Source organism: Pseudomyrmex gracilis, unplaced genomic scaffold, assembly GCF_002006095.1.
Source record: "Pseudomyrmex gracilis isolate BER0280 unplaced genomic scaffold, ASM200609v1 scaffold_53, whole genome shotgun sequence".
In the NCBI taxonomy this organism is placed as follows: Eukaryota; Metazoa; Arthropoda; class Insecta; order Hymenoptera; family Formicidae; genus Pseudomyrmex; species Pseudomyrmex gracilis.
In genome coordinates, this window is record NW_018020637.1 from 22753 (window position 1) to 50406 (window position 27654).

General features: G+C 34.6%; 5 protein-coding genes across 16 annotated transcripts; 3 read left to right on the forward strand and 2 right to left on the reverse strand.

Annotated features, from left to right (window-relative positions):
* The first annotated feature begins 511 nt into the window (after positions 1–511).
* On the forward strand, positions 512–3056 carry LOC109853704 (cell division cycle protein 23 homolog). The gene is made up of 2 exons (XM_020426058.1): positions 512–2818; positions 2900–3056. The coding sequence occupies exon 1, from the start codon at positions 717–719 to the stop codon at positions 2451–2453; it is 1737 nt and encodes a 578-aa protein (XP_020281647.1). The 5' UTR covers positions 512–716; the 3' UTR covers positions 2454–2818; positions 2900–3056.
* On the forward strand, positions 3036–3947 carry LOC109853707 (protein FAM136A). The gene is made up of 3 exons (XM_020426063.1): positions 3036–3137; positions 3243–3383; positions 3689–3947. Exons 1-3 carry the CDS (start codon positions 3054–3056, stop codon positions 3884–3886), a joined length of 423 nt encoding a protein of 140 aa, XP_020281652.1. The 5' UTR covers positions 3036–3053; the 3' UTR covers positions 3887–3947.
* A 165-nt stretch (positions 3948–4112) lies between these two features.
* Positions 4113–13155, forward strand: LOC109853702 (sodium-dependent nutrient amino acid transporter 1-like). 5 transcript variants are annotated; one of them, XR_002250140.1, is made up of 11 exons: positions 4113–5780; positions 7675–7767; positions 7967–8041; positions 8125–8374; positions 8686–8923; positions 9142–9516; positions 9732–9921; positions 10146–10322; positions 10448–10724; positions 10980–11380; positions 11661–11746. XR_002250140.1 is itself a non-coding variant. In XM_020426056.1 (11 exons), the coding sequence occupies exons 1-11, from the start codon at positions 5772–5774 to the stop codon at positions 12024–12026; spliced, it is 1950 nt and encodes a 649-aa protein (XP_020281645.1). In that variant the 5' UTR covers positions 4113–5771; the 3' UTR covers positions 12027–13155. The 5 variants fall into 5 exon arrangements, 2 of the variants coding, with proteins under 2 accessions (XP_020281645.1, XP_020281646.1); XR_002250141.1 differs by having other exon boundaries at positions 10980–11423; positions 11661–11730; XR_002250142.1 differs by having other exon boundaries at positions 10980–11114; positions 11661–11717.
* An 81-nt stretch (positions 13156–13236) lies between these two features.
* Positions 13237–23994, reverse strand: LOC109853701 (tubulin polyglutamylase TTLL5). Of its 8 annotated transcripts, none has more exons than XM_020426047.1 (16): positions 23810–23994; positions 20845–21011; positions 20323–20391; positions 20101–20224; positions 19302–19408; positions 18857–19070; positions 18342–18598; positions 17698–17897; positions 17264–17487; positions 16647–16842; positions 16310–16508; positions 16072–16212; positions 15781–15931; positions 15485–15651; positions 14986–15183; positions 13237–14831 (listed from the first exon to the last, which is right to left on the reverse strand). In XM_020426047.1, exons 2-16 carry the CDS (start codon positions 21000–21002, stop codon positions 14810–14812), a joined length of 2427 nt encoding a protein of 808 aa, XP_020281636.1. In that variant the 5' UTR covers positions 21003–21011; positions 23810–23994; the 3' UTR covers positions 13237–14809. The 8 variants fall into 8 exon arrangements, with proteins under 8 accessions (XP_020281636.1, XP_020281640.1, XP_020281637.1 ...); XM_020426051.1 differs by having other exon boundaries at positions 16346–16508; positions 23810–23992; XM_020426048.1 differs by lacking the exon at positions 23810–23994 and adding an exon at positions 23444–23791.
* A 387-nt stretch (positions 23995–24381) lies between these two features.
* Positions 24382–27298, reverse strand: LOC109853705 (ufm1-specific protease 2). The gene is made up of 10 exons (XM_020426059.1): positions 27176–27298; positions 26851–27069; positions 26483–26710; positions 26206–26355; positions 26030–26123; positions 25689–25949; positions 25383–25520; positions 25193–25319; positions 24869–25122; positions 24382–24774 (listed from the first exon to the last, which is right to left on the reverse strand). Exons 1-10 carry the CDS (start codon positions 27212–27214, stop codon positions 24563–24565), a joined length of 1722 nt encoding a protein of 573 aa, XP_020281648.1. The 5' UTR covers positions 27215–27298; the 3' UTR covers positions 24382–24562.
* Positions 27299–27654: the final 356 nt, after the last annotated feature.

Below are 27654 nucleotides of genomic sequence, written 5' to 3' on the forward strand. Positions count from 1 at the left end.
CATTTAGTTTAATGAATTTTTTTGTCAGTAGCAGCCTTTATAAAAAATATTATTAATTATGAAACTCGCGACGTTTATCATTTGTTACGTGAATCTCGGCGCAAAGAATTCAAACTGACGAACTATCTCTCATCTATTTTACCGACTCACTGTTGGAATAAGTTTTTTGACATCCAAATTTTTATTCTTTTTACAAAATAAAACATTACGAATTTTTAAGAATTAACAGAAAGACCAACTAGCTTTATAATAAAAGTATATCGAACAAAACTAAGCCCTTGAAGAGTATTTCTTATTTCGTGACTTATCCGAGTAATAGTGACTTTGACATTGAAAGCTCATTTATATCAAACCATTGTTTATATAAATTGATAGTTTATTTGACCGTGTTCCGCTGAAGCAGCAGCCAATTGCTGAGTTATTTTGCCAATGTTCGACGTTGATTTGGTGGTTCTAGAAGTAAGAGCCAATCACGTTCGATTGCTCCAAAGCAGCTTGATCTGCTTGATTGTGGCAATTCAATTGGCTGTAATCCACGTGAGGAGAGAAACTGGTATAAACAGACGCGAGCATGACGATAATTCTCATAAGTTACAACAGAGATGTAAGTTGGTTGAACAGTAATTTACTTCCGATAATATGCGTGCAGCATTATGTTAAACAACATCTCTCGTTCTCATTTACGTGAAATAAGAAAAAAAAATAAGTGAAACAAAATGCTAAAACTGTTAGAACAAGGCCTGCTGGAAGAGGTTAAATCGGAACTTTTGTATACGGTAAACGAATGCTCCCAGCGTGGTTTACTGCACAGTGCCAAATGGTCAGCCGAATTGGCTTATTGTTTGAACAATGTGAAGGCGTACGATATGACGTGCAACGTTCAGGGATACAAGATAACAACAACAGATTCGGACGCTTATGTTTTGGCTAAAACGTACTTCGATCTGAAGGAGTACGATCGAGCGGCTTACTTCACGAGAAATTGCAACACCGCGAAAGGCAGGTTTCTGCATTTGTATTCGCGTCACTTGTCGGGAGAGAAGAAGAAACTGGACGACATTATGGACGTGCCACCGGATCCTACGAAGAACGACAGTCTGAAACTGCTATGTGCCGATCTGAGAAAGGATTATCTGGCTTTGAAGTTGGACGGTTACGGATTGTATCTCTTTGGTATGACACTGAAAAAGTTGCAACTTCTCAAAGAAGCAAAGGATATTCTGTTGGAGTCAATACACAAAGAACCGAAGCACTGGGGCGCCTGGTTAGAACTGACCGCATTGATCACAGACAGAGAGAAGTTGGAGAGTTTAAGTTTACCGAAACATTGGATGCAACACTTCTTCATAGCGCACATGTACTTGGAACTGCAGCTCATTGACGAGAGTTTAGAAATATATTGTCAATTACAAAATACATTTAAGACAAGTCCTTATGTACAGGCCCAAACTGCAATCGCAGTGCATTACAGAAGAGATGTAGACAGCGCGTTAGAAATCTTCAAAACAATAACAGAAGAGGATCCTTACTGTCTCGACAACATGGACACATTTTCCAATTTGCTTTACGTAAAGGAACTGAAGGTCGAATTGGCTTATTTGGCGCACAGAGCCACCGAGATAGATAAATATAGACTGGAAACTTGCTGTATAGTGGGAAATTATTACAGCTTGAGAGGTGATCATCAGAAAGCAGTGATGTATTTTCACAGAGCATTGAAAATAAATCCGCAATATTTATCAGCCTGGACGCTGTTGGGTCATGAATTTATGGAGATGAAAAATACTAACGGCGCTATCCACAGCTACAGACAGGCAATAGAAGTAAATAAACGAGATTACAGAGCGTGGTACGGTCTGGGTCAGACGTACGAGATTTTAAAAATGCCGTTTTACGGACTGTATTATTACAAACAAGCCCAACTCTTGAGACCCCACGACAGCAGAATGATTCTGGCTTTGGGTGAGGCGTACGAGAAGCAAGATAAAATTCAAGACGCGCTCAAGTGTTACTATAAAGCGTGCAACGTGGGCGACATAGAAGGAATGGCGCTTTTAAAGTTAGCAACGTTGTATGAGAAATTAGGAGAACACGATAACGCGGCGGCGGCTTACAAAGATTTCGTAACGGACGAATACCGAGGTGTCGATAGAAGAGTCGAGTCAACTGAGCTGAGTCATGCGTACAAGTATCTCACGCAGTATCATTTAAAAAGAGAAGAGTTGGATCAAGCTAATCACTATGCGCAAAAATGTCTTGATTTCGATGAAACGAAAGAAGAGGCTAAGGCATTGTTGAGAACGATCGCTGAGAAAAGAGCTAAGGTAGAAGAAACTATGATGGTGGACAGCATGAACGAAACGAATCCTGTAATCGAACAGAGAACACGGCCTGATACGACAGTTGGAAGTCAATTGTCGCCGATAAATCTCTCGTTTACATCCACGCCATAAAAGAAAATAATTTTCTCGAGTTCTACTCGGCTCATCTTTATGTGATTTATGTACACATATAATATATTTAATATTAAATATTTTATTACATGTCTATATAACAAATGTGTATTTTATAGGCCTGTCGCATTAATTCGATTTCTAGACTTCACTTATCATCCGGAAGTGAACGCGTATTTGAGTTTACAAAATTATTACTGACTCTCTTTTCCGCTCATGCGGCAACTTATCATATTTTTCTTGTTTTGTTGAACAATCGAGTAAACTTCTTTGATTGATTTGTTTCACAATGAGGTTTTGGTCTCCTCGTAAACATTGTAGTTTTTTTTTGTACGCGAAGGCTTTTCATGTTCTTCACAAATTTGGTAGAAAAATTTTTTCTAATTTTAGAGATTTTTTGTCTAAGTAAACTTTATTCTTCTATTTTTCGCGGTTTCAAATTGCAGGCGCGCCATCTAACGGGGTATTCACGCGTGCTCGCGCTAGTTAATCAAGTTGGAAGAATAGGAGTTTATTACCATTGACTGTGAGGTCTGTGAGTCCACGTGATTTTTTTGTATTTATATAATTGTTTAGGAACAAATATAATATAAAAAAAAAATGCAAGAACAAAAGAAACGGGTAGAAGACCATATGACAAAAATGGTCGAAGAGATCGATAAGACTTATCTGCGAAAAATGCAGGTACTTTAGATTCTTATAGGTTATTTAAACTAATCGCATACACACGTGTGTATAATAATGATGCAAGACTAAAATGCATTTCTAAATATATGCAGTTAATTTCAGAGAGATATGCATTTGTGTGCCGCACAATGTTGCGAAAATGAAACGTACAGCGTACAAAAGGTGCACAACTGTGTGGAGAACTGTAGTTCCTCTATAAATAAGGCTCAACAGTATGTTGAAGGAGAGTTCGAACGAGTACAGGTAATCAAACTTATTTGATTTATTTAAATGTTTCTAACTGTGATAATGTGTATTTTTTTTTTTTGTAGAACTCTGTTAAAGAAGTCTTAAAATATTTGTATTAAAAATTATGTCAATAAGAACTAGGTGTATTAGGTACTAAAGAAAACTATGAATTTAATATAAATTTGATAGAATAGAATAGTTGGATAATAATTTTAAATCAGTTAAAATCACAGCACAACTGTATATACAGGGTAAAAATATCTAAGAAGAATTAATTTTTTGACTTATTTATATTTTTTAAAGTGAAATTTTTTTTCCAGAATCGTCTGCAGAGGTGCATAATGGAGTGCAATGATAGCATAAAAGACAAAATGGGTCCATATCCAGTACAGAGTGATGTAGATAAATATACTGAAGAGTTTGAGAGATGTGCAACTAAATGTGTGGACTCTTATTGTGATTTACTGCCTTCTTTAGAAAAGACTATGAAGAAAGTTCTAAGTAAAAAGGAATTCTAGTGTTATTTAAAAGGTAGCTTATTCTGAACTTTGTAGTTTCAAAATAAAAATATTTACCGTATCTCATCTTTTTTGATATTTTTACAAAAACTGTAGTTTTTAAAATATTCAATATATATATGTATATATTATTCTAAAATAATGTTCCATGTCTCAATTTTTAAATCTGTTTTCAGCATTTATTCTTTTTATGAAAATTGATTATTTTTATATCAAAATATTTTTTCTCGTTTTATATTAGAATCGTTTTTTGAAATCGTTTTTTTTCCTTAATTAACGCGAACTAATGTTGTATTTGAATGACTTATACATGGTATCATATTTGACTATTTAAAATTTTGATACATATACAATATATATACATACGTATAAATCTCGTCGTAACTACACTTATTATATTAAGAAAAAAAATTATACAATGTACACATTTAGCGGAAACAAGTTGCCGATAGCGATAACGTTTTTCAATTAGTACAATACTTAGTTTGAAAGAAATAGAAATATGTCTCGTCATGAGACATGTGTCATAGGCGTTTCTCTTCTATATTGCAATTAGCAGTTGGAGTAAAATAAACTTCAGAAAAACGATTTAAGGACATTGACTCGTCCGATAACAAGCTCTATTTATTACATCTGCTATTTGTTTATAGAAGTTGATAACTTTTATTTTCATAATACAATTCTCCCCTCGCACTACCTCGATTTCAAATAATGGCAGAGATGACTGTTTTGCGAGATTTAGATAAGACAGTTAAGACTGGGATTTTATGCAGTCAGAAAGTAAACACGAGACACTTATACATTTGAATTTTAAATTTGAACATTAGATTCCCTCGATTATTATTCAAATGTACAAACAAAAACAATGTATACAACAAAAATTTTTTTATAAGTATAATATACTACCGTGCCTTTTGATTACTGTTATTATTATTGGTGCTACTAGAGCGAATAACTTCTACGATTATAATTCAATAATCTAAGATCATAATTTTATAAGCAAATAGTAAGAGCATTAAGAAATAAATACTTATAAATAAATAGTGTACTTAACGCGTAACAAATTAAGTAACAATTTTAAATAAATTTGTTTGAGAATTAATACAAGTCAAAAATTGTCAAATGTCGTTAATAATTTTTTTTTTATTCAAATGTTTTGATCCTGTGATCAAATTCGTCACAATCTTGTGTTAATTAGGTTTAACTTTTCACTGATGACAATTCAATCTCAGAATTGAAGTCTGAACATTATTTTAAAAAAAGAATGTTTTACGCAAACGCCTGGTAATTTAATAAATATTGACCTTAATCAAACTTTATCTGAAGTTATTTTTGTCTTCTTTTTTTTTATATTTAATCGTATTTTAAATGCGTTGCGTCACGTAAAACAATTGTGTCTTGTTTCTAGATATCTCTTCGAGATAAACTTATAATTTTGTCCAGCTGAATATATAACAAATTATTCAACATATACGTAATTAATGTGTTTATCTTATCTGTAAATATGTGCAATTAACGTGTTTACCTTATTTAGACAAATTTATCTTAGCGAGGGAACACACTGAACGTGAACTATAGTCTGCGTATAATCGACCTTTCTCCACCTTGGACATCAGTACATTGGGGTATATCCGCGCAAACGTCATCCACGTTCTCTCAGTAGCAGTTAGATCTCCGAATGAGTATGTGGCACATCGGTACCTATACCACAGGTGTATGTTATGCCGGGAATTCGTTTTTATTTAACATTATTCAATCTTTTTGTTCACTTTATTTCAAATAGTTCTACTTTTCCTATATAATCCTCAGTTTTTTTAATTACATCACATGTCTAAGTGTTAGTGTAGCGCGATTTGACAATTTATTTATATTGCTTACAGAAAAAATGACAAAGGTGAGAATTGTGTTTATTACATATATATATATATATATATGTATATGTATACGTATATAACAATATAATATAAATATTTCTTAATGTTTTTAATAGTGTCTTAATATTTTCTTACTTTATTTATTAATTTATTTTTTTTTTATTTTGTAAAAACCGATCATGTGAATGAATGTACGCGCACGCGATAAGAAGAATAATACATAATATAAATAAAACATAACGCTTTGCAATATTTGTAATATGCTTTTTCAACTTTTTGCCATATTATAATATAATGTTAATAACGCCGCTTAGTTAGCGTGTGAGTCGATATGTAGTAAGTTATTTTTTTTCGATACTTCTATTTTTGTTATTAAACAAAATTGTACAGGTAAAACTTGTTTCTCGTGAATTTTACTTAATGCGGATAAGTATTTATAGTCTTTGCTGTAAAAAAACTTGAGAATATTATACGTTACAACAGGAAGTTACACGTGTTGGTAACAACCGTTTGTGCGATCTCACAGTGTTTTATTAGTTCTTTTAAGAGTCTGTGTGATAACGTGTGTGATAGTTTTAAGTTTTTTTTAGAAAAAAATCATTTTTCTGTTTTTCATTAAAATGTTTATTAATTGTTGAAAAATGTTAAGCATTTCGTACACGCAAAATTGCTCTTTTGATATCAACAATATGATATCAATGAATATGCATGCTTGGGATCTCGGAATCGCTCGTACAATACATAGTTTTACACGCGTTACAGTTTGCGCGTACATCAACCTCTTACGTTGTGGTTTAATTGAGATTCTGCCTGCAGCGAGTTTTTACAAAATGATAAATGTGATTTCACTGTGAGATTAAACTGAGACATCTATCTCTCCTTTCACTTCTGTGACGGCCTCCAAATTTACTGTACGTTTATCGAAACTAAACTCGATATAATGATCGATTACAAAGCGTATGTATATATGTATATATATACATATATATGAGAGAGAGAATATATGCATATACATAATATATGCGTATAAAAGCCAATGACTTGTGTAACGGATTGTTGTGAGGATTTTGAAACGATCGAGATAAAAACCCACACACGTATTAAGAAAAACTGTCGTCAATTACACGCGTACGTAACGTATATTTGCACATGTTTGTTGCACGTTGTGTAACAACGCGGACGACTCAATAACATATCGTCCGCTGTCGTGCATGTTTTTCTTTTTTTTTTTCCTTTTTGTCATTATTGTAGCACGTTTTACTTCTATATATTCATAATCACGTCGTGAGAGAGATGTATAAAGATATGCAATGTCACGTGATGACTGAGTGACGGCAAGACCTTCACGCATTGTAGCTGCGAATATTGCAATATACATGTGCAAAATACACACATGTTAAAATCCGGGACAACACACAAGATAAACAGAAAGAGAAAAAAATCTGCCACGATTTTGCGAAGAATAATTTCGACTAATGTCGAAATTTTTGTCTGAGAAGCGAGAGAATTGAAAAGAGAATAATATGAATATGTATGTGGTGTTTATATTCGAGTTATTTCAGTAATAACGCCACAAAGCTGCAGAATCTCTCTGTCAGAATTGTCGGTCGGGCTCTTGTAAAAATCGCGTTCTTTATCATGTAGTTTCATTGTCGTTCGGTTACTTTTAGAGTGAAAGTAAAAGACATTATGTAGCGAATCACTCGAATATACAAGAGTGGCGCGATTCAAGAAACTATTAAAAACTCAGGGAACCACTTTCGAGCTCTCTCGATTAGATTGAGCTCATTTATAGATTTGCTCGCACGGATTTATTTAGATTTTATATCATATTTTAATTGTTTTTGAATATTTTTTTGCGCTTTTGATGTAAGTTTGAGATATAATATGCATTATGATTTAAATTGCACGTAGGATGGAAGAGACAATCCGAGCTTCATCGGCGACGGTGATAGTACCACGTCCGTTACGTTGGAAAAACAGCCCTCGAAACCGAGATCCGGAGAGGTGTGACATTTTTGTTTACTTATTCGATAATAACAATTAAAAAAAAAACCGCAATATAATTTGTGTGAAATTCTCAAGATTTCGAATTGTTAAACTTTGCACGTTTGAATTTGTTTTTCGTGGTTGTGGAATTAAAAAATTCTCGAAATGTGCAAGGAATTATTGTGTTTATAAAGAGGTTTACACACATTTTCTGCAGAATAACGATGGATTTAGCTTCGATTATCGCATATCAGATAAGAGACCGCGGTTGTCATTGCCGCTGGAAGAAATGGTACGTATTCAACATCCAATGGACTCAAACAAATTACCCGCTATGCTATTAAACAAATAGTGCATGTAAATATTTGCTCGCAGTCGATTGCGGATGATAAAAAAAAGAGAGCCACTTGGGGAAACAGTGTGGAGTTTCTAATGTCTTGCATCGCGATGTCCATTGGACTCGGCAACATTTGGCGATTCCCGTTCACCGCTTACGAAAACGGCGGCGGCGCTTTCTTAATCCCGTACATTATTGTACTTTTCCTAGTGGGAAAACCGTTTTACTATTTGGAAATGATACTGGGCCAGTTCACCAGCATGTCCTCCGTAAAGATATGGGCTGCCGGTAGGACATACGGATCTTTGTTAATAATAAATCTTTATTTATAATTAACATAAATACGTTGCGAAAAATTAATAATTTTCAAAAATCGCTCAGAAAATATATTAATTATTATTATTTTTCGAAGATGTTATAAATTTCGCAATGCGCTCGCGGCGGTCACGCGTAGCCGTTGTGACACAATAGATTTACGATATTGGATTTATCGTGTTAGAACCCGAGGACAACCTCGTATTTTTACTTTGAACAATCTTTATGGCTTATTTATTGATGTAGATACAGAGTTCGACGGTAATAAAATTTTTTTTATTCAGTACCGGGGTTCAAAGGTGTCGGTTGGAGCCAAATGTATTCGTCGATTGCCGTCGGCACTTATTATTGCTCGCTGATATCGCTCACTCTGTTCTACATTATCGAAAGCTTCGCGTCGCAGCTTCCGTGGTCCACGTGTTCGCCAGAATGGGGAGATGGTTGCAGGGATTCCGCCGGAACGTACAATATCACCACGAGGAACGGAACGATGCCGAAGAGTTCCGCTGAACTTTACTTCACGTGAGTAATTTCCGTTAAAAAAATAAACTGAAAATGAATCATTCGCTTATATTTAGAAAGATCTTCCTGATTAACGTAATTTGACATGACTAATCTTCATTAGACATCTATTAAATATCAACACGGAGCTGTTTGAGATCTAATGGACGTTTAATGGAGTTTTTGTTCTGTGTGGGATGTTGGTGTTTTTCTGCGAGTTTATTGTGCGATTTGCGTAGAAAAACGGTGTTGAAGGAGAAAGAGAACATCGAGGATGGCGTGGGGCTTCCGGATTGGAAACTGACGATGTGTCTCTTAGTTACTTGGGTCTTCATCTGCGTGGTATTGGCGCGCGGTGTAAAGACTTCCGGAAAGGCGGCCTATTTTCTCGCCATCTTTCCGTACGTCGTAATGATCTGCCTGCTAATTAGAGCGGTAACACTGGAAGGCGCCATGAACGGAATCATTTTCTTTATTAAACCCGACTGGAATAAACTGTTCGAAGCGAACGTGTGGTACGCCGCTGTCACACAGTGCTTCTTCTCACTGAACGTTTGCTTCGGCGGTGTAATTATGTACTCATCTTACAACAAGTTCAACCACAATATCTACAGGTTATTCTTTCAGTATAAAAAACAACAGCGAAAGAGAAAGTTTTAATTAAATTAAAACGTTACACAATGAATGAAACAATAGAGTTTTCAAAGTTTTCCAGTAAACTTACGTTCAAATAATTTTGTTTTTACGAAATAAAAAAAGCTTTCTTTAAACGCAGCTGTAACGAAGATCCAAATAAATTATAACTTTGTTATTCCGCCTACTTCTTCAGAGACGTTATGGTCGTAACTACATTGGACACGTTTACGAGTCTTCTGGCGGGTTTCACCATTTTTGGCATACTCGGCAATCTGGCGCACGAGCTTGGCACCGATGACATTAGCAGTGTCGTGCAAAGCGGAACTGGTCTTGCTTTTATTTCCTATCCGGACGCTATAACAAAAGTCAATTTCGTGCCGCAAGTAAACATTGTTTGCATTAGATATTTTTTTTAAAAACATAGCTACAATAATAGAATATACTTATTGTTTATTAATGTGTGCCGAAAAAACTGACACGTTTTTATTTTTATATACGTTATCGGGGATTTTCATTGGATCATGTTTTATTGTAGATGTTCGAATTTATAAAATCACACACGTAATTTTAATTTTTACGAAACATCGTACTCAACGTTTACTTTCAGCTATTTTCGGTGCTTTTCTTCCTGATGCTGTTCGTCCTGGGAATTGGTAGCGCCGTCGCGCTCAACAGTTCCATTAACACCGTTATATGCGATCAATTTCCGTCGTTGAAGGATTGGCACGTGACCATTGGAACGGCCATATTTGGGTTTTCGTTCGGCATATTTTATTGCACACCCGTAAGTATTTCCTCACAAATTTCAATTTACTCGGTTTGTGATTTCGTTTTTCACATTTGTATAAACTTCTCTCGTGCGTGCAAGTCTGATTATTTGAAAAATTTTTTTGCGCGCGTTTATTACAGGGAGGCCAGTTCTTATTAGGTCTGGTGGATTTCTACGCGGGATCATTCATAGTCTTTTTCTTAGCTACTTTGGAAATAAGCGGCATATTTTGGATATACGGATTGGAAAACTTTTTGGACGACATCGAGTATATGTTACAAAAACGGCCATCGGTATACTGGAGAGTCTGTTGGGCGGTAATCACGCCGTTACTGCTCGTTGGAATTTTGATTTACACTCTCGTTAACTTAAAACCACTGACTTACGGCAATATCTATTATCCGTTTAACGCTTATGGTTGGTATATCTCTTTGTGTTCGTTATTTTCCTATTTAAGAAAAACCACTTTCTGAGATATGGATCTGTAGATAACAATTTATCAAATATTTTATAGTAATAAAAAATATATTGCATAAGCAATTTAAAAAAAAAAAATATAGGAGAAGCACAAAAACAAATTTTGATAAAAATGATAAGAACAAGCAAAGAAGAAATTAACGAGAATTTTCTTTATATACAGTAACAGTATTATATTTCTTTGTTAAATGCAAGAAAGAACATGTGAGCCTTGAAGTAATTGGGACTCTGGCTTAAGATGAATGAGATCACCGGACGTTTAGACGCGTCTGATAATGTGAGAAGAAGTGCAGTAACCGTCGGTTAGCACACTGGAAGGCCATGGAGCAGGTGAAAGGATTGGCCACCAATTACACTGGTGACACCCGGATCACACCGGATCAGAACCGCGCATGCTGCTCGCGTAGCAAGTGAAAGGAAACAGCGTCCGGCTAAACGGTGGAGCACGTTAATTGTTGATTAAAGGCGCAGAATTATTGTTTTGAGAAAATAACGAATTTCACTTATTTCTCCGACTTTAGTAGCGCTTCTCCTATATTTTAGAAAGAAGTATTTTGTATAAAATCTTCACGTTATGTAGATTTTGCGTGCTCAAGGTGATCCTGATGTCACATCACGATTTTAGTGTTTCTTATTGTTGTGAGATAGTAACGATATCACTATTAAGCATGTTTTATTTTTAGCAAACTTCAAAATTGATTTAAGCAATATACTGAATTCTTTTCCTTCTCTAAGTTGATCGAAAGATAGTAAATTTGTTTTAGTTGAATCAAAAATACATTTTTTTTTTCATTTTTTTATGTATGCGTGTGTGTGAAAAGATTTATATTGTAAAATAAGAGTTTGGTTTATATTTAATTTGTGTAAATATTACAGTTGCTGGTTGGTTGTTATTCGCCTTCGGTATTCTTCAGATTCCATTTTGGATGATTTATGTGATATTATCGAAAAAAAATTCACATGAGTCTGCGGTAAATCTGTTTGCTAAATAAATTTATATATTTCTATTTGTCAGTCATCATCTGTTAAACTACTGAAAAATATTTTAATATATACCTTTTTCATATGCAGATCAAGGCAGCGTTTACACCTTCGTCGGAGTGGGGTCCGAAAAACCCGACGCACATGGTATCCTGGCGCGAATTTAAAGATAAGATGAGAAAGAAACGCGAAAAGCGCAATTTTTCGCGGATAAAACAATTTATTTATGTAATTTTAGGCTGGGAACACAAGATCACGTAACATACAAGTTTTTTTACTTTTAATAATTTATTCACTTTAAATACAAGAAGTGTTTATCAATAAGCTATTAAACGGCGTCATATCACAGGGCACGAATAATATTGAAACATACACATAATTGGTGTTCGATGTAAAGTAAATGTTTTTAATCCATAGTATATGTATATGTGTGAGTATATGTATATTGTATGTATACATGTATTCACACATATGTATAATATATATAAGCAAATTTTTTTAATTGTACAAATACTTGGATTGGAAGCCTAATGTGCATAATTATCATAGTACGAAACTGACGGAATCCTATGGATGGAATATCGATCTAATGATATGGTATAGTTATTCATCAAGAAAATTTGTTTAAACATATAAATGCATAAGATATTGTTAAGATATCAAAACGTAGCAAAAGAAAAAACACATAATGGTTAATATATTATATATACATAAGAAATATTTTCAGTAAATCAAATGCAAAGTAACTGAGCCTGTAAATTTGCTGCTTATATAAATGCGACTTACGTAGGAAGATTTCTATATATGATTTTTTTCTTACATTGATTGTATTAAAAATAGAAATCTATATGTTGTTATTTGGCCAGTATCGAAAAAATGCATGACGATTTTTTCAATTTTTAAAATCGCTAAAGAGACAACGTCGCTAAACTAATGCCGATCAGCTATTTTATTAAATATTGAACTTTACATTATTAATTTATTTATAACGGTCTAAAAAAGTATATTGCTGGCAATTTTATAATAAATCCTAAATAGTTGTAATTGTAGATTATTCATTAGAAATACTGACCAATATTTGTGTGAACAATTTTTTTACAATAATAATAAGCCTTAAGAACGTAGCTCGTTTTCAATCAAGACGTTATATCGCACAATTTGAGTCACAATTATATTATATAATCACACACGATATCTTTACTTCAATTGTCTTTACTTCCAGTGTTGTTGGCATCACAAATAACAATTAAAGTAAATATATTGCGTCTATATAAGAATAGGCGGATCGATTAAAATATGTATCTATTAAACTATATAACATTTTTTTTTTTCCATATCCTTAATACGATTGTCACAATAATATAAAATCTTATACTATTAATTGTGACTAGATGTAGTAATATACATATAGCTAACAAAAAATTATTGCAATATTGTGCTTTACGTACAAGATATAATAATAGGAACATGCTCTCCACAGAAATAAATAAATAAATATACTCTAACAGAGTTAAAATTTTGCGACGCTATAAGTTACGTAGCGGAAATAAGCTTGTTTCTTTTCGTGTTAAAAGACATCGATTTTAAAAGTCACAGAGTTATTGAAACTAATTTAGTTTTCTTTCACAAGTCGTCGAGATATATATATAATTTTTTTTTAATATTAAACAAAATATATATATATCTTTTTAACTCGATTTTAAAAGTTTTAAATATTTATTATTTTAGATAATAAAAGCGCCTTTCGGAGATTTATATAATCTTGATTAAATATTAGAGAAGTATATAAATAACAACGCGAAATATGCAGATGGATTAAGCAATATGTGTAAACTATTTTGCTTAATTTGAGCATCTTATCTATTTGCACAATACAGAAAATATATATAAGTTGATATGTATACGTAAAGTGTATACTAACACAATTATGTATATATTATGTAATTTCAAACAATTATGTATATATATATATAATTATTGAATAGTACATATATAATTGTTGAATTAGTGAATAATTCCACAATTATGTACATAATTAATTAGTACACTTTACAATATACACTAGAGTACAACAGAGTACGTTTCTCTGTTTCATAGACTAGTGAAAAAATTCGATCTTCTCTTTTTAATCATCGCATAAATTAGAAAAGCCTCTCTATATAAAGTTTTGTGCAATTACATCCATTACTGGATTTAATAGAAAAGACTCAATTCACAATCTAAAATTAATAAATAATAAGCGAAAACTAATATAAGGTAACGATTTTGACACATTTTTCTTTAAAAAAAAAACTCGTAATGAGACATCTTAAATATTCATACTGCCTTAACAATTTTAGAATGCGAAGCAAGACCTCTGTTCTTGAAAAAAACAAATTCTTTAGCTGTTTTTAGCGTGTGTTAAAGAAAGTTTCCGTTTTTTTTATATGAAGGCACTTGTACAGTGTTTGAATTATTAAAGAAAATAAAAGAAACATAAACGCGACACACATCGCCATGAAAGGGTCATAAATTGAAATTCAATAAAAACATGATTAAACAACGCTTTATAACAGTTCCGATCAATTGTGAGAGAAAATCAATTGTATTTCTTTTGTCGATGAGTTTGTTATTAAAATTAAGAACGGAGGTTTCACTTACTGTTTAATGGCCGTTTTCATTATTTCTTTAGCTCGCTTAAATTCTTCTCAAAATTCATAAATGACTAAATCAATCTCTCGCACATTAATCCCGCAGTTTATAAGTGCTATTGCTCCGAGAGACAGTAACGATGGTGGATTGGCGATTTCTTCCTTGTTTCTCTTCACTATTTTCGTACACAATAAATCGTGTGTCGAGAGGAAGAATGTATTATATTAGCTTATTATGTGTTCGCAAATGTATATTAAAATGCTCTAGAGCGTACCCAAAATATGTTTTTTTTTTTTTTTTTCTGTGACTATACTTTCAATGCTATATATATAAGAAAGATCCGTTAATGCTATTAGCGTATAAGAGAAGTTGCCACAATTGGTATCAGAATAGTTGAGATATTTTTTAACATTTTATAGCCGTCGACTCAACAACCTTCAAGAATAAAATAGAATTTTAATAGAGAGACTAGGCATTTCTTTTACATAAATTTTACGGAACTCCCTTTTTCTCTTCATTTCTTCATCTTTTTTTTTTTTCCACAACGAAATAGGCGTAGCAGATCGTCTTAATACAATAATTAAGTTACCTAGTGATCGAGTTGTTGCACCTGCACTGTTCGGTTACAGCGGCATTGGAATATACCCGCGACGTAATATGCGGCAAGGATCCGAGAAGATTGGATGCGCCTCGTAAACTGCCAGCAAAGCCGCTTCTACCCAAAAAACTGTGAGCGCACTTGTAAAGGCGAGTTTGTAGAATTAGCACGTCATCAAGATCTTGCTCGCTGCAATGGTGAACCAAAATAATTTTTATTTATATATATATATGTTGGCCACATATCAAACTTCGATAAGTTTTATTTGCTTGATTTATTTTCATCTTTGATCGCGATATCTATGAAAAAATTTCTATAGGTTTTTTAAAAATCATAAAACAAAAAACTTGCCTACTTTCCCATCACATATAATTCTATAGTCAAAAAATAAAAATATATATTAAAAGTCAGTGGATTGTATACATTATATATCTCCACATATATATATATATACACATATACACACATACATATATATACGTAGGCGTACCTCGCTGCAGCCAAAAACTTTTGGAAGAGCTTATTAGGTACAGTACGAGGTCTATCTACAGTATCTTCGTAAAGATCCGTTTCTCTGTTATACAGATGCAGAAAATCAGAAAGCTGTTTTGCAGTAACGGCAGCTCGGTCTTTATCGTTTAATTTACTGCATGGTAACTACGGAATAATGTCAGATTTTTGCACATTATTACAGAATTATATCTCGAAATTTCGATTTACAAATGCAAATTGTTCTGCGAAGCGATACTGGATGTAGCAAATTAACAACAGCCGTGGATCACGTACCGTAAATAAAAATGGCGTCCTCAGACTGCAAGACGAGTGTTGGAGAAACTTCATAACAAGATCGCACGAGGCCGTATCGGCATTAGGCTGTGATATTTTTCGTAAAATGTAACCTAGATACAAACCGAAGGCTTTTCTTGCTTCACCAGGACTGAAATCGTATTGTTCGTTCGGTTTGATAATATTATACACACAAGAGAAACAAAATAATCATGTCGCAAGTTCGATGCATAACATCACAAATATTCGAATAATCAATGTCTGTTTCTACGTGAAATTTTCATGACAAACCTTAGCTTGTTGCCTTCCTGCATCGATTGTATCACTTGATTCTTATATTTGTGCATATCTACATCAAGATTTTCTTTATTATTTTTCCTATCCAGACTCTGTTTGTGACCTTTCACCAATGCTCTCTCGTATCTCTCATACCTGTAACAAAACGATATGAATTACTTATTATATGCAGTAGAACAAATTCTACCAGAAGCAAAAGTTGCTTTGTGATGATTTGAAGTTTGTTATTTACATTGCGAAGTGTGACAGGGAGCGATGACGAACGTACCTAGATAATCTGTCTAACGTTACTTCAGGTATAATATAGCCGGTAACGCGATTGGCTGCAGGAAATAGCTGTTCGTGCAACATTAAATTATGATTTGTATTGACGTATTGCGGTAACCTTGGACCAAGCGGATCCGATATCATTGGCGCTCCTGTAATCGGATCTAAATCACACAGTCATGAGTAAAGTTAAAGTAGTTTAACAAATTTGATTTCGAGAAATACGCGCGTTAACGAACTTATTTGCGACAAAGTATGTGTAAATTTTTATTTTTCGCCGAATAAAACGGCAACATATTTACCTAAGTATTGAGAATAGAGTTCCCAAGACTTCGGACTTGGAAATATTCTAACAAATCCGCCTCTTCTCTCGAATTGCGCTCTCGCGGACGCTACTATTCGTTGTTGCTCCGAGCTTAGGCCTGTTTTATTTTTATTACTTCTATCAATACTTCTTCTTTCCTGAGGTAAAGTTTCTGCGGACTGTACTCTTCTATACTAAAACAAGAAAATACGCTGCTTAATCTGCTTACCGTTTTCTTCAACCTCAAACGTTCTTTAACCCGCCAGAGAGCTCCCGAGTTTTGTATCTTACTCTTAAACAAAGAAAAATAGATAAATTTTTTAATAAAATATAATTATTCGTTAACTTTTCCTATACTCTTATCTCGTCCTCATTTTCACTCGAACATAAAATTTTTATTCACTTCAAGCTCACACAAATATTTTGTGCGCTTGTTTCCGCAAAAAAAAACAACAACAAAAATACAAATTTCGACAAAATCGATCTTTTCGATCACATGTATAATCTGAAACTACGTGAGTAAAAATAAAAGAATATGTATATTCCAAAGTAGAAGGTATAAGGGGATAAAGAAGAATAAGTAAATAGATAAACGATATGAAAAAAGTAGCTTACACTAGATATCTTTTTATTGGAATTAACGGCAGCACGATTTAAATTTCGAGAACGCAGGATTGGATCGACAGCAGGTATGCCAACAAGAGTAAGCAAGTCTGCTATTAAAGCTGATTTGAGTCTAATATCTAGAGGTGAATCGCATCCCAATGAGGGAGTTAAATTTACTTCCAGTAACCATGGCTTCAGCGTATCATCAATTAGTATATCAAAGCCAAATAGTTCTAGAATAAAAACGATATTTGTACATGTAAAGAATATGCGGTATGTATATATATATATATATATATATATACACACATGTATGAAACATTGGATTAGTTGCACTTATGAAAGAAGAACTCGTCACAAAAAATGTTAATCTCATAGATTTGTATTCTTCAAAAAAGCATGCTATACCTGATATAACTAAATTAAGGGAATAAGTTAATTACCGAAACATGTTTCGGGATATTTCACGAATTGCTTCAAACCGCTAACTATTCCAGATGCAGTGGCAAGGATAGACTTTATTATAATATCTTCTATTCGATGCATAAGCGATTCCGTATCTTGACCCATTGAGCGCAAGTGTCTGAGCAACGCTGACAAAGTCCATTTATGCCCTACATCCTCAGCGTCAGGATCCTCGCTCCTAGTCATAATCGTAAATACTTTAGATGTATCTAAATTATTGATGTGTCTTTTGTGCAAAACAACGTATTTCGAGTTGATAATGCGCGTCTTTTAGTATATATACAGAAGCAAATATTAAGATAATTTCTTTCTAGATTAAAGTTTTTTTCAGATAATTCTACACGTCCAAGATATCTATGTGTCCAGAGAAGAAAAGAGAGAAGTGGCATGAATTGACTTGGAAACTTTCCAATTGTTCGGCGACAATTCTATCGCAAATGTTTAAGCTGTAACAAAGCGTTATAAACACGCAAAAGCAATTGAAAACTTTTTGACAGAAAAACATAGCCAAGCAAACAGTTGAATTGCGTTTTTTAATTTGCTTCTCTTTCAACAATACACAAAAAAAATCACTTTTACTCTTTCAATGTATAATTTTTCTCCAGAGTCGGTTACAACTTACTTCACATAATCCACGTGAAATTTGTTTATACTGTAGTTGCAAAGATGCATGCAAGGATTCCAAGTATATTGGTTTCCACCGTCATATTTAACAGCTGCAAATCTCACCAAACCCTCTTCGTACAAATAAATTAGCAGAGGATCGTAATTCGTTACAGCTACGTAGAGACGCAAGTCGCATTTGTGCCCGTCGACTAAAAGCGGATTATTTATGTATTGCGCCACAATGACCGATTCGTCTGTCAGAATCTTCTCGGGCTATAACAATATAAAGCATTTGGATGTAGAGAAAGTGAAAGAACGCGTAGCTTTGTATTTGGCAATGTTATCTTCTTAAAACTTAGTTTTCCATGCGCTTTAAAGATTTGTGATATTTGTTCGAAGGACGTTAGGCATTAGCGGGAGAAAGAATTTAATAAATTTTACAAAAATTTCAAGTGAAGCTTTTATGACTGTGTGTGTGTAATACAAATACAGATGATCGAAATAGGTAAGTGCTCTTTCTCTCTTTCTCACATTGTTAACGATGTAAATACCACGACCCCGTGAGCTAGCTTTGGGCTTGACGATCCACGGTCCTCTATATCTAAAATGCGCCGAAATCAATTCTCTAGCTTCAGCAGGCAGTAGAAAAGTCTGAGGTATAAAGTCGAGGTTTCGTAGGCCCTTACTCCGCTGCATAGCTTCGATGTTCTTGTAGAGACGGTCTTTACGGGTGATCTCGTAAGACCTGAAGGATTGACATTTTGTTTTTTTTTATTTTTAAAAAATAGTTTAATATAAAGATCTAGAAAAGGACGTTCCAACAAAAATGTTAGTTAACGTATCTAGAAACTCCTTTTGCTCGCAATATATCGTTTGCTAGAATTTATATACGTGTAAAATACTTATATATAATATTTCTCTTCGGATACAGACAATATAATTGAAAGGGGGGACAGTTATATTTATACGTTCTTACCTAGGAAAATGGTTGACTTTTTGATAAGGCATTAAATTTCGCAAAATATCCGGCTTCGGATGATTTCCCATCCACAGTACGTTAAAATCTGTTTCGTTCATAGATACCTGGAAAGACATCAGTGCAGCGATCTTTACTAATTCATGTTCTGCTGGATAAAAAAAACTATTAACTCAGATGTCGTTCTCATGTCCATGTTTTATTTCTCTCATTGTTATTTCTTGACCGCCTTATTTATTGCGATCTCGCGGTTATTTTTCGACGATATACACATATACATGTCTATATACACAGGTTATATTAAATATATTTTATTATATTTATTTTTATATAATTTTTATATAGTTTTGAACGAATGGTAGTTTATTTTGCATGCTTTCTGAAAAAATTCATCGGAAAAGAAAATCGATAAGAATCGATCGACATACTCAACGCGAGCGTTTATGCGCATGCGTGTGAAATCAAACACATCTACGTTCTAATGTAAATAATTGGTCTGAGCCACAACGTTATCAGTATCTGACACAACAAAGGTGATAAATTAAAACCGTCCATATTGTCTTTACAAACGCTCGTTTCAGATTTTTTTACACGCAATGTAATTCAAGAAATAAACACGCATACTCAATGTACGTAAGACAACTATAAAATATAATATAGGAAAAATAAAAAAAAAAAATACTTTTTACGTGTCAATTATTGATTCGTCGGTAGTTAATTTTCAGGATTATTTGTTTTTTTTTTGTTTTGTGAGTTTACATATGCTTGTGCGCGATAAATATAAGCGTATAACACTTACCTCTACCAAGCCATGCGATTGCAGCAAGAGAGTAACAAGTCTAGTGTCTGTTTGAAAAATCTTGTAAGTCATGTGTAGCTGTTTTGCAGGTGGATCTTCCGGTGGTGTAGCTAAAGCGGAACATCTGAAGAACAAAAAAAAAAAAAACCATAATCTCGTTTTGAAGACTTCTATATCAAACTTATATGTATATAACACGGAGTTTAAATTAAGCGAACTTACTTAAAGCGTAAAACAGACGTCTTGCTTGGTCCTTTCAATAACCATTCGTTGTTCTGTGCATTGGTTGTTCTGGAAGATAGATATATTTGTGATATGTTACGTGTAATTTCGCGTATATCTTAAAGTTATCGCTATAGCATTAGCATCGATCAACGATTTAAATACAAAATATTCCAAGCAACAGATTATTCATTTCGCTACTGTTACAATTCTATGTATCTACACACACAGTTGAATTCATGTGTTTAGTTTTTTATTTTGTCGCAAAAAAGTACTTCTTTTACGTTCTCTAAAATTTAACATTTTATAAATAGCCTTGAAATGGGTCTGAGAAATTAAGAAGAAAAGTAATCGCTGTGTGAAGTGACCGATATATTTTCAAGGAAAATAAATCAATTCGCGTCTCGATATTAATTCCGAATGACTACTCTGAAACTTTTATTACCTGCTTATCGTGCATAATTAAATCTTGTTTGCCCACACTGATTTCTAACATCGACCTTATGCATGCAATTGACTTACTTTTCTAAATTATCAGATTTGTGAGGTTTATGTACAAAGGCCTCCAATGTTTCCTCACTGCTGTTGGATAACTGCGACATACCAGAAAGACTAGAAGAGGACATCAGCTCCTTCGATCGCTTTCCTTCCAATCTTCTCATATTCTTTCTTTGGGACATGGTGTTTATCTGAAATATGTAAAAAAAGACGCACGACGTTTAATATATGTCTTGTGTGTTTATTGCGTAACATATATAAAAGATGTACACACAAGATGTTTTCTGCCGCAGTCATGCTGCAGAACCGAACTCTCATCAGAAAGATAATCAATTTTTTTCTTTCCTTCCATTTCAGTTACCGCGAACTTTTCATTCATACTCTTATTAATGATTCAAATACTCGTCATATGCGTCAACAATCAGCAACTTGTTTTAATAGACAATAGATAGATAACATTCAATTTTTTTTTTTACAGAAACTGATACCATTAAAAAGTACTTCAATTAAATTGTGATACTGAGATAGTTTTATTCGTCGATGTGTAAACAGAAAATCATGAAGTTACTAATTGCAAGATAACGTCCTTTTGACAATAAAAAAAATTCTACTTTGAAATTGCAATATTAACTAAAAATTCCAATATCGCGGTATTTTTCCACGTAATTTCCATGTGTGTATTTCTTGTGTAAACATTTTTTTTAACAAAATAATTTACAACACAGGTACGCGGGATTAAAGATATTAAAATTATTAATTACATAAAATCCCGAATCTCGAATACACGTGCGGAAAGACTGTTTGACATAATGACGCACGTTCGGAAAGGCTTTAAATCACACGGAAATGAAAGACATTAATAGCCATGAATGTGAATACGCGTTCCTCTTCTCTCCCACGATCGATTTCGTTTAGTCCGAGCGCTAAGCAACCACACGCGGCTTTGCATTCAATCAATCAATCAAAGGGACAGCTGATATGTTACGTGAAATTCTGACTCTTTATATTTCTTTATATTTTTATACTCGCGCAATAGGTATCAAGCGATGGTGATAGTTCGACATGCATATTTATATATTTTGTGTTTGCGTGTGGGTGCACACATACATGTTCTCTTTCTCTCTATCTCTCTCTCTCTATTTATAGAAAAGTAGACGAATGAGAACACATGTATAATTTCAACAAGATAAATGATCTTGTTTAAAAACTGCAGCGTGTGTGTGTGTGTGCGTGGCCTCGATTCGCGATAGATCTGAAAGCTTTGAAAAGATCAAATCTTTCGTATTTCTCATTAGATACACGTCGCAATATCTACACACAGTTCGAAACACGACGTACTTCGTCGTGTACTTTTTGCGATAAGAAAAACGCGGGTAACTTGGGTTCTCGTCTTAGATCCCCCTTTTTGACCGCGGGCGAAAAAAAAAGCTTTCCTTTCCTTCCAAACACACGAGATTCTAAAAATGGGAGGTGAATGGGAGAAAAAAAAGCAAGCTCGTAACTCTCCTCCGGCCCGACACCTTGAGCGAAATTTATTACCGCGCTTATAGCACGGCATGTGCACGCAACAATTAACGTATCGTTTCGTTATGCCCCTGTTTTTTTTTTCTTCTGGTTTCACGCAGCGTTCGAAATCGATACGGTCCGACGAAAAATTATCCAATGACATTTTTAAAAATAATCACTTATCGGAAATTTCTTTCGAGCGCGAACGGATTTTTTGATACCATGTGTACTTTGCAACATTGGAAAACGGTAAAGTTCCGTGTTTCTCCCCGGCGGCGAATTTTGTTACAACGTAGTCTCGAAGCGCGTTTGCGTTGTGTGAATTTTTGAAAATGTTCCCGCATTTATTATTTATTCAAAAACCAGAACCGATACGGCGCATGACGTGCGCGTGTCAAAAGTTCAGAATTATTCTAAAGTATACGCGTACGTATATTATATACTTTTACTCGCGTATATATCCGCATCTATTATTTACGTTTGCAAGTGCAGTTTCTCTTCAATTTGAAACATTTGCGCTGTGTGGAAGCACACGCGGTCTTTTTACGCTTTCTAATTTAGAATTTAATTAAACAACGCGCGCGCAATGGCAATAGAAGAAAAACTATGATTCTCTTTGTTTCGAAATAATAAAGCTTATTACTGATTTTTGAGTAAACCCTGTTACACTGATTTTTGAGTAAATGAAATTACAGATTTTTTTTAACGAGCCATACGGACTTTTTTACGCTACTTCGTTTTATCAAATTATTTCGCACAATTGAAAAAATATATGTAGGAAACTCACGAATATGCAAATGGGGGATACACGCGAGGGATTTTTACATTACACGCGCGAACAAACAAATTGAAAATAAATCATCAGAATTCAAAAATTCACATTTACGCGTGAAGTGTGAACAAGACTCAAATGGGATGAATACTGAAACCATCTCTCGTCACACGCAGATCCGTCTTAATTCACTCAATATCGCTTAAAAACACGCAAGATGAGGGTGTATACAACAACGTATAAGGGTATCTACGTTCACATCGTTCGCGTGTCAGCCTCGAAAGAAAAAAGTCAGAAGTCAGTGTGCGAAGACAGAAATGGGACACGAAAAAGCGAAAGACATACCTACTACTTGACCGAACCATTTCTCAACGTGTGTCAAAGTTAATCTCGTCGTAAAGATCTCATTATCACGTTAAGGGTTGCTTCTATTTATTTACATACAAGGCGGCGAAATTGTTGAGAAACGTTCGGTTTTTTCGTTCGCCGCCGGTCTTGAAAAGATTTTTGTCTGTCGGTGCGCGTTGCTCCGCGCCGTCCGTTAGCGACAAGTGCGTGAACCGAATAGGGAAAACCGATTGTCACACACATTTGACAGACGGCGTATATAACGCACATCGCCGCATAGGGTGCTGTCAATTCAAGAGAGAGAGAGAGAGAGAGATACCTATATATAGGACGCTTTTTTTCTGCGAGTGAATCAAAACTCACCGCGATTCGGCCGGACAGCAGAAATTTTATTGCCTGTGGATTTTGTACTTTGAGAGAAGACGGCGCATCACGGTGACCACTTAGCTGTATCGCCTCTATCGGAAATAAATCGCCGACCGACACCGAACCCTAACCATATCGCGACGCGGCGAACGCGTCACTGCCGAACACCGCCACTACACACACGGGACGGCCGTCCGTCAATCGAATAGGGGTACAGCCCGCGCCGCGTACAGTCGCGCGTGAAAGTTCCCGCAATAACGCGGATAAAGCGTAGGAGCCGCATAAAGAGAGAACGAGAGGAAACAACTCGAACGTCCAGGAGGAAGCGAAAGGGAAGATCAGATAGAGCGCCACTCGAGCCGAGTGTTTTCACTCGGTCGAGCATGCGCGTTCCATTTTTGGAATTGGCATTTCGCGCTGCGCGAAATTCCACCTTTGACTTGCGCATGACTCATCTCTCAACCGATGTACCATACCGCAATCTACCACAAAAAAAAAAAAATGTTTTCTCTCGATCCGCGTGTAAACTCGTTTTGTAAAATGAAAGTTTTTGAATCTTTATTTTTTCCTATTATATGTGTGACACAAAACAAAATTGTCTTAACAATAAATTTTAACACATTGTGAACACGTTACCCCCCACACACACAAATGGCTGTGCGTTACGTATCCATTCGGCACAGAACTTTAATTACATAAAACAAAAAAAAAAAACAAGTAAATTTACAGTGTGGGTATACAGAGTTAATATCAAAATGTTACAGGCCTTTGTGGAAGGCACATGTTATAAAATGCATCTTTCGCCCAAAAGTCTTTCGTTTTCCACCCGCACCATCCCTTGTTGATTACAGCGGCTAAGTTGTCTGCTCCCGTGTAGTGCGGATCAAGAATTAAGAACTTTCCGTCTCCGGACTGTTCGTTGTAATTAACTCCTAAAATTGTGTGCGCTAATACTCCGCCACCTAAGAAAGAAATAAGAAAACACTTGTTAAATTCTAATTTTATTATGTTTACCTAATAAATCTTTGAGCAAACATACTGCTGTTGAAAACGTACCGATCATGACAGGTGTACCGTGTGTATCGAAATGATCCGCGAGCTGCGGAATTAAGGCCAACATTTCTTCACCACTCGACGCACAAAGTATTTTTGTTTCTATGTTAAGAAGAGTCTGCAGCACGAAACTTACTTCGGTCGAGCCGATCCATTGCTTACTGCCGATGAAAGAGGAAGGTTTGTCGCCTATATCAACCAGACACTGCTGTATCTTGCGATGTGACGGTATTGGTATTTCGGTATAACCTTGCAATCTAAAAAGATTTTCACTTTGTATAATGCTCAATGCTTCATTCCACAATCCGTGAATATATTCTTGATTACCTGTACCACGAAATGATAGTCTGGAGAGATCTGTAGGCACAACCCCATCCGTTATCGTCGAAGTTATCTTGCATGTAGTGATGATACGAATACAAACCGTCTACAATACTGAGTTTTCCGGTAACACCTAATTAACGGAAAATAATTAATAGCTGTACAATAGTCTTCAGGATCGTTTTGATGCACGTACCTTTTACCAGAAGCGCTTGATGAGGATTTACAAGTATTTCGTTTTCATACGTGTTAAACTTGACGGCATTTCCCCTTCGAAAACACGGTCTAGTCAAATCTAACGCTAAAGCCTTGTGCAAAGCTTTACGATATTCCACTGAAATTATATGACTGGTCTGTATAAAAGAGCAAATAGATGACACATATATTACCGTGATTAGGAAGTAGTTCGATAATGATGATTGCACTTGTACAACCGTGATTGTGTGAGATGAACTTAATCGATAATTTTCACTCGAAAACGATAAAAAAAAAATAATCTTACTTGTATTATCACTAGTAGAATCGTCGGGATATGCAATTGTAAGCAAATGCCCGCAGCTTTGCGGCTTAAAATGCATAATTTCTGGCAATCTGGCAAATATCTTTTTATCCTCAGACTGGTTTTCTTGCTGTATTTCAATCAGTCTAATGTTCCGGCAAACAGATTCCACTAGAATCGCGTGCAAGTCCGCTACTTTTATATTTAGATTCACCAAAGACAGTGCGTCAATGTGTAAGGTGCATTCTATACTGTCAAAAGATCCTGCAACAACATTACAAATTTGGAGATAAAATATCTCTCTTAAGAAATTGTAATTATTATTATTTTTACAGCACTTATACTTTTAATGTGCTGCAAGATGGGAGCATATTTCACCGAGTCCTCGGAATTTCTCTCGCCTGATATTTTCAATAACATGTTTGCATGTATAACATCCTGAAGGTTAAGAAAGACACATATAATGAAAACAGATTATCTCTCTTGCAATGTTTATTACACCTTTAAATTAAAAACATACCACAGTTCCGTTACTATGACTCGATGATCTTTCGCGATCTTTGGATACAGGTAAGAAATCTTTTAAGATTGTATCTTTCGTATTATCATCGGTTCTAAAGAGATATGTATTATTCAAAGGGAAGTGTATTCCTATTTTGCCAGATGCAATCTACAGTACAACAAAAGATAAAAATTTAACGTAATAAAAACCTTGTAAAACATACGACTGATATATCTATAATTATAAAACAAAGTAATTGATCATTTTGTAATACAAAAAAAAAAGAAGCACTTACACTTTTTCGTGATTGCTGCAACGCTTCCAGTATATTTCCATCCTGAGTAATCAGCGGAAGGATTGCTTGCAATCGTATGTACACAAAATACTGTAAAAGATCATCCTCGCTAATAATACTAAGATTGTTGATAGCTTCTAACTTTTGATGCATGTAAAAATATGCTTGCACATCTGATGTGTCTTTTGAATATTTTATCAGCAATGGGTTGTCTGTGATATCAATATCCTTGAAACAAAGAAATAAATACGTTATTTTACTGGATTTCTTTTGCAATAAAAAAATAAGTTGACATAATTTAAAAAATATCAAAATCTAAAGCACCTCTATAAAAATAATCGAAGAAAATGAAACATCCTCAGAATTACCTTAAAAACATCAGGATTTATTTCTCCACATTCACCAATATGTAATATACCACACAGGTATATATCTGCGGGTAAATTTAATTGTAATAATGTGCAATCAATTATACTCTCATCCTTATTGTCGCACGAATTTAAGCTAAATGTGAGAACCACAAGTGTGTCATTGTACATGATACCATAAAGATATCCAGTTGCGGTTGACTCTATACCTTCTAATCGCTAAAACCATTTGTATTATTTAATATGTTGCAAACACATGTCATCTATAATTCACGTGTATAAAAAACATTTATTTATTTTAACAAACACAACCGTTTACATTTACCTGCAAAATATTTGACAACATTTGTAATTGCAATGCCATCGTAAACTCGAAAATAAGATTCTTTAAATCTTTGATAATCAGCAGTTCGCACACTGTCAACAGCTGTCAACGTACCAATGGGCACGACAGAGAGAAATCAGAGAGCGGCCCATCCTATTTCTTACGACTTCTTTCGGCGGTTGGTTTCAGCGCCATATATCCGCAGAGTTGAGAACTACGGAGCGTCATCGACTTTCAAGTGTGGATGGTAAACATATTTGAAAATTGTTGTTACATTTAGTCGCAAAACGCAAACGTAGGTCTTGCGAACTCGACTGATCGCACATTGATTAAATCAGCTAATCAACTTAGTAATTGATCATGACCTTAACTCGATTTCAATCCGTGTCGCACCCACTTTACTGTTGGTGTTGTAAGAAATCACTCGCGGAACAGTAGGAATCTGCCAACAAAATTATTCTAAACTGCGTCAAAAACAG

Coding starts and splice junctions, on each gene's coding strand:
- LOC109853704 (XM_020426058.1), top strand. CDS start 717: ATGCTAAAACTGTTAGAACAAGGCCTGCTGGAAGAGGTTAAATCGGAA.
- LOC109853707 (XM_020426063.1), top strand. CDS start 3,054: ATGCAAGAACAAAAGAAACGGGTAGAAGACCATATGACAAAAATGGTC. Junction 3,138..3,242: donor CTTATCTGCGAAAAATGCAG/GTACTTTAGATT, acceptor AGTTAATTTCAG/AGAGATATGCATTTGTGTGC. Junction 3,384..3,688: donor GAGAGTTCGAACGAGTACAG/GTAATCAAACTT, acceptor TTTTTTTTCCAG/AATCGTCTGCAGAGGTGCAT.
- LOC109853702 (XM_020426056.1), top strand. Junction 10,323..10,447: donor GCATATTTTATTGCACACCC/GTAAGTATTTCC, acceptor CGTTTATTACAG/GGAGGCCAGTTCTTATTAGG. Junction 10,725..11,660: donor TTATCCGTTTAACGCTTATG/GTTGGTATATCT, acceptor TAAATATTACAG/TTGCTGGTTGGTTGTTATTC.
- LOC109853701 (XM_020426047.1), bottom strand. CDS start 21,002: ATGTCCCAAAGAAAGAATATGAGAAGATTGGAAGGAAAGCGATCGAAG. Junction 17,898..18,341: donor TTTCACGTGGATTATGTGAA/GTAAGTTGTAAC, acceptor GATTATGACTAG/GAGCGAGGATCCTGACGCTG. Junction 16,843..17,263: donor CCAATAAAAAGATATCTAGT/GTAAGCTACTTT, acceptor TTCTTGTTTTAG/TATAGAAGAGTACAGTCCGC.
- LOC109853705 (XM_020426059.1), bottom strand. CDS start 27,214: ATGGCATTGCAATTACAAATGTTGTCAAATATTTTGCAG. Junction 26,124..26,205: donor GTCATAGTAACGGAACTGTG/GTATGTTTTTAA, acceptor CTTAACCTTCAG/GATGTTATACATGCAAACAT. Junction 24,775..24,868: donor CGGTACACCTGTCATGATCG/GTACGTTTTCAA, acceptor TTTCTTTCTTAG/GTGGCGGAGTATTAGCGCAC.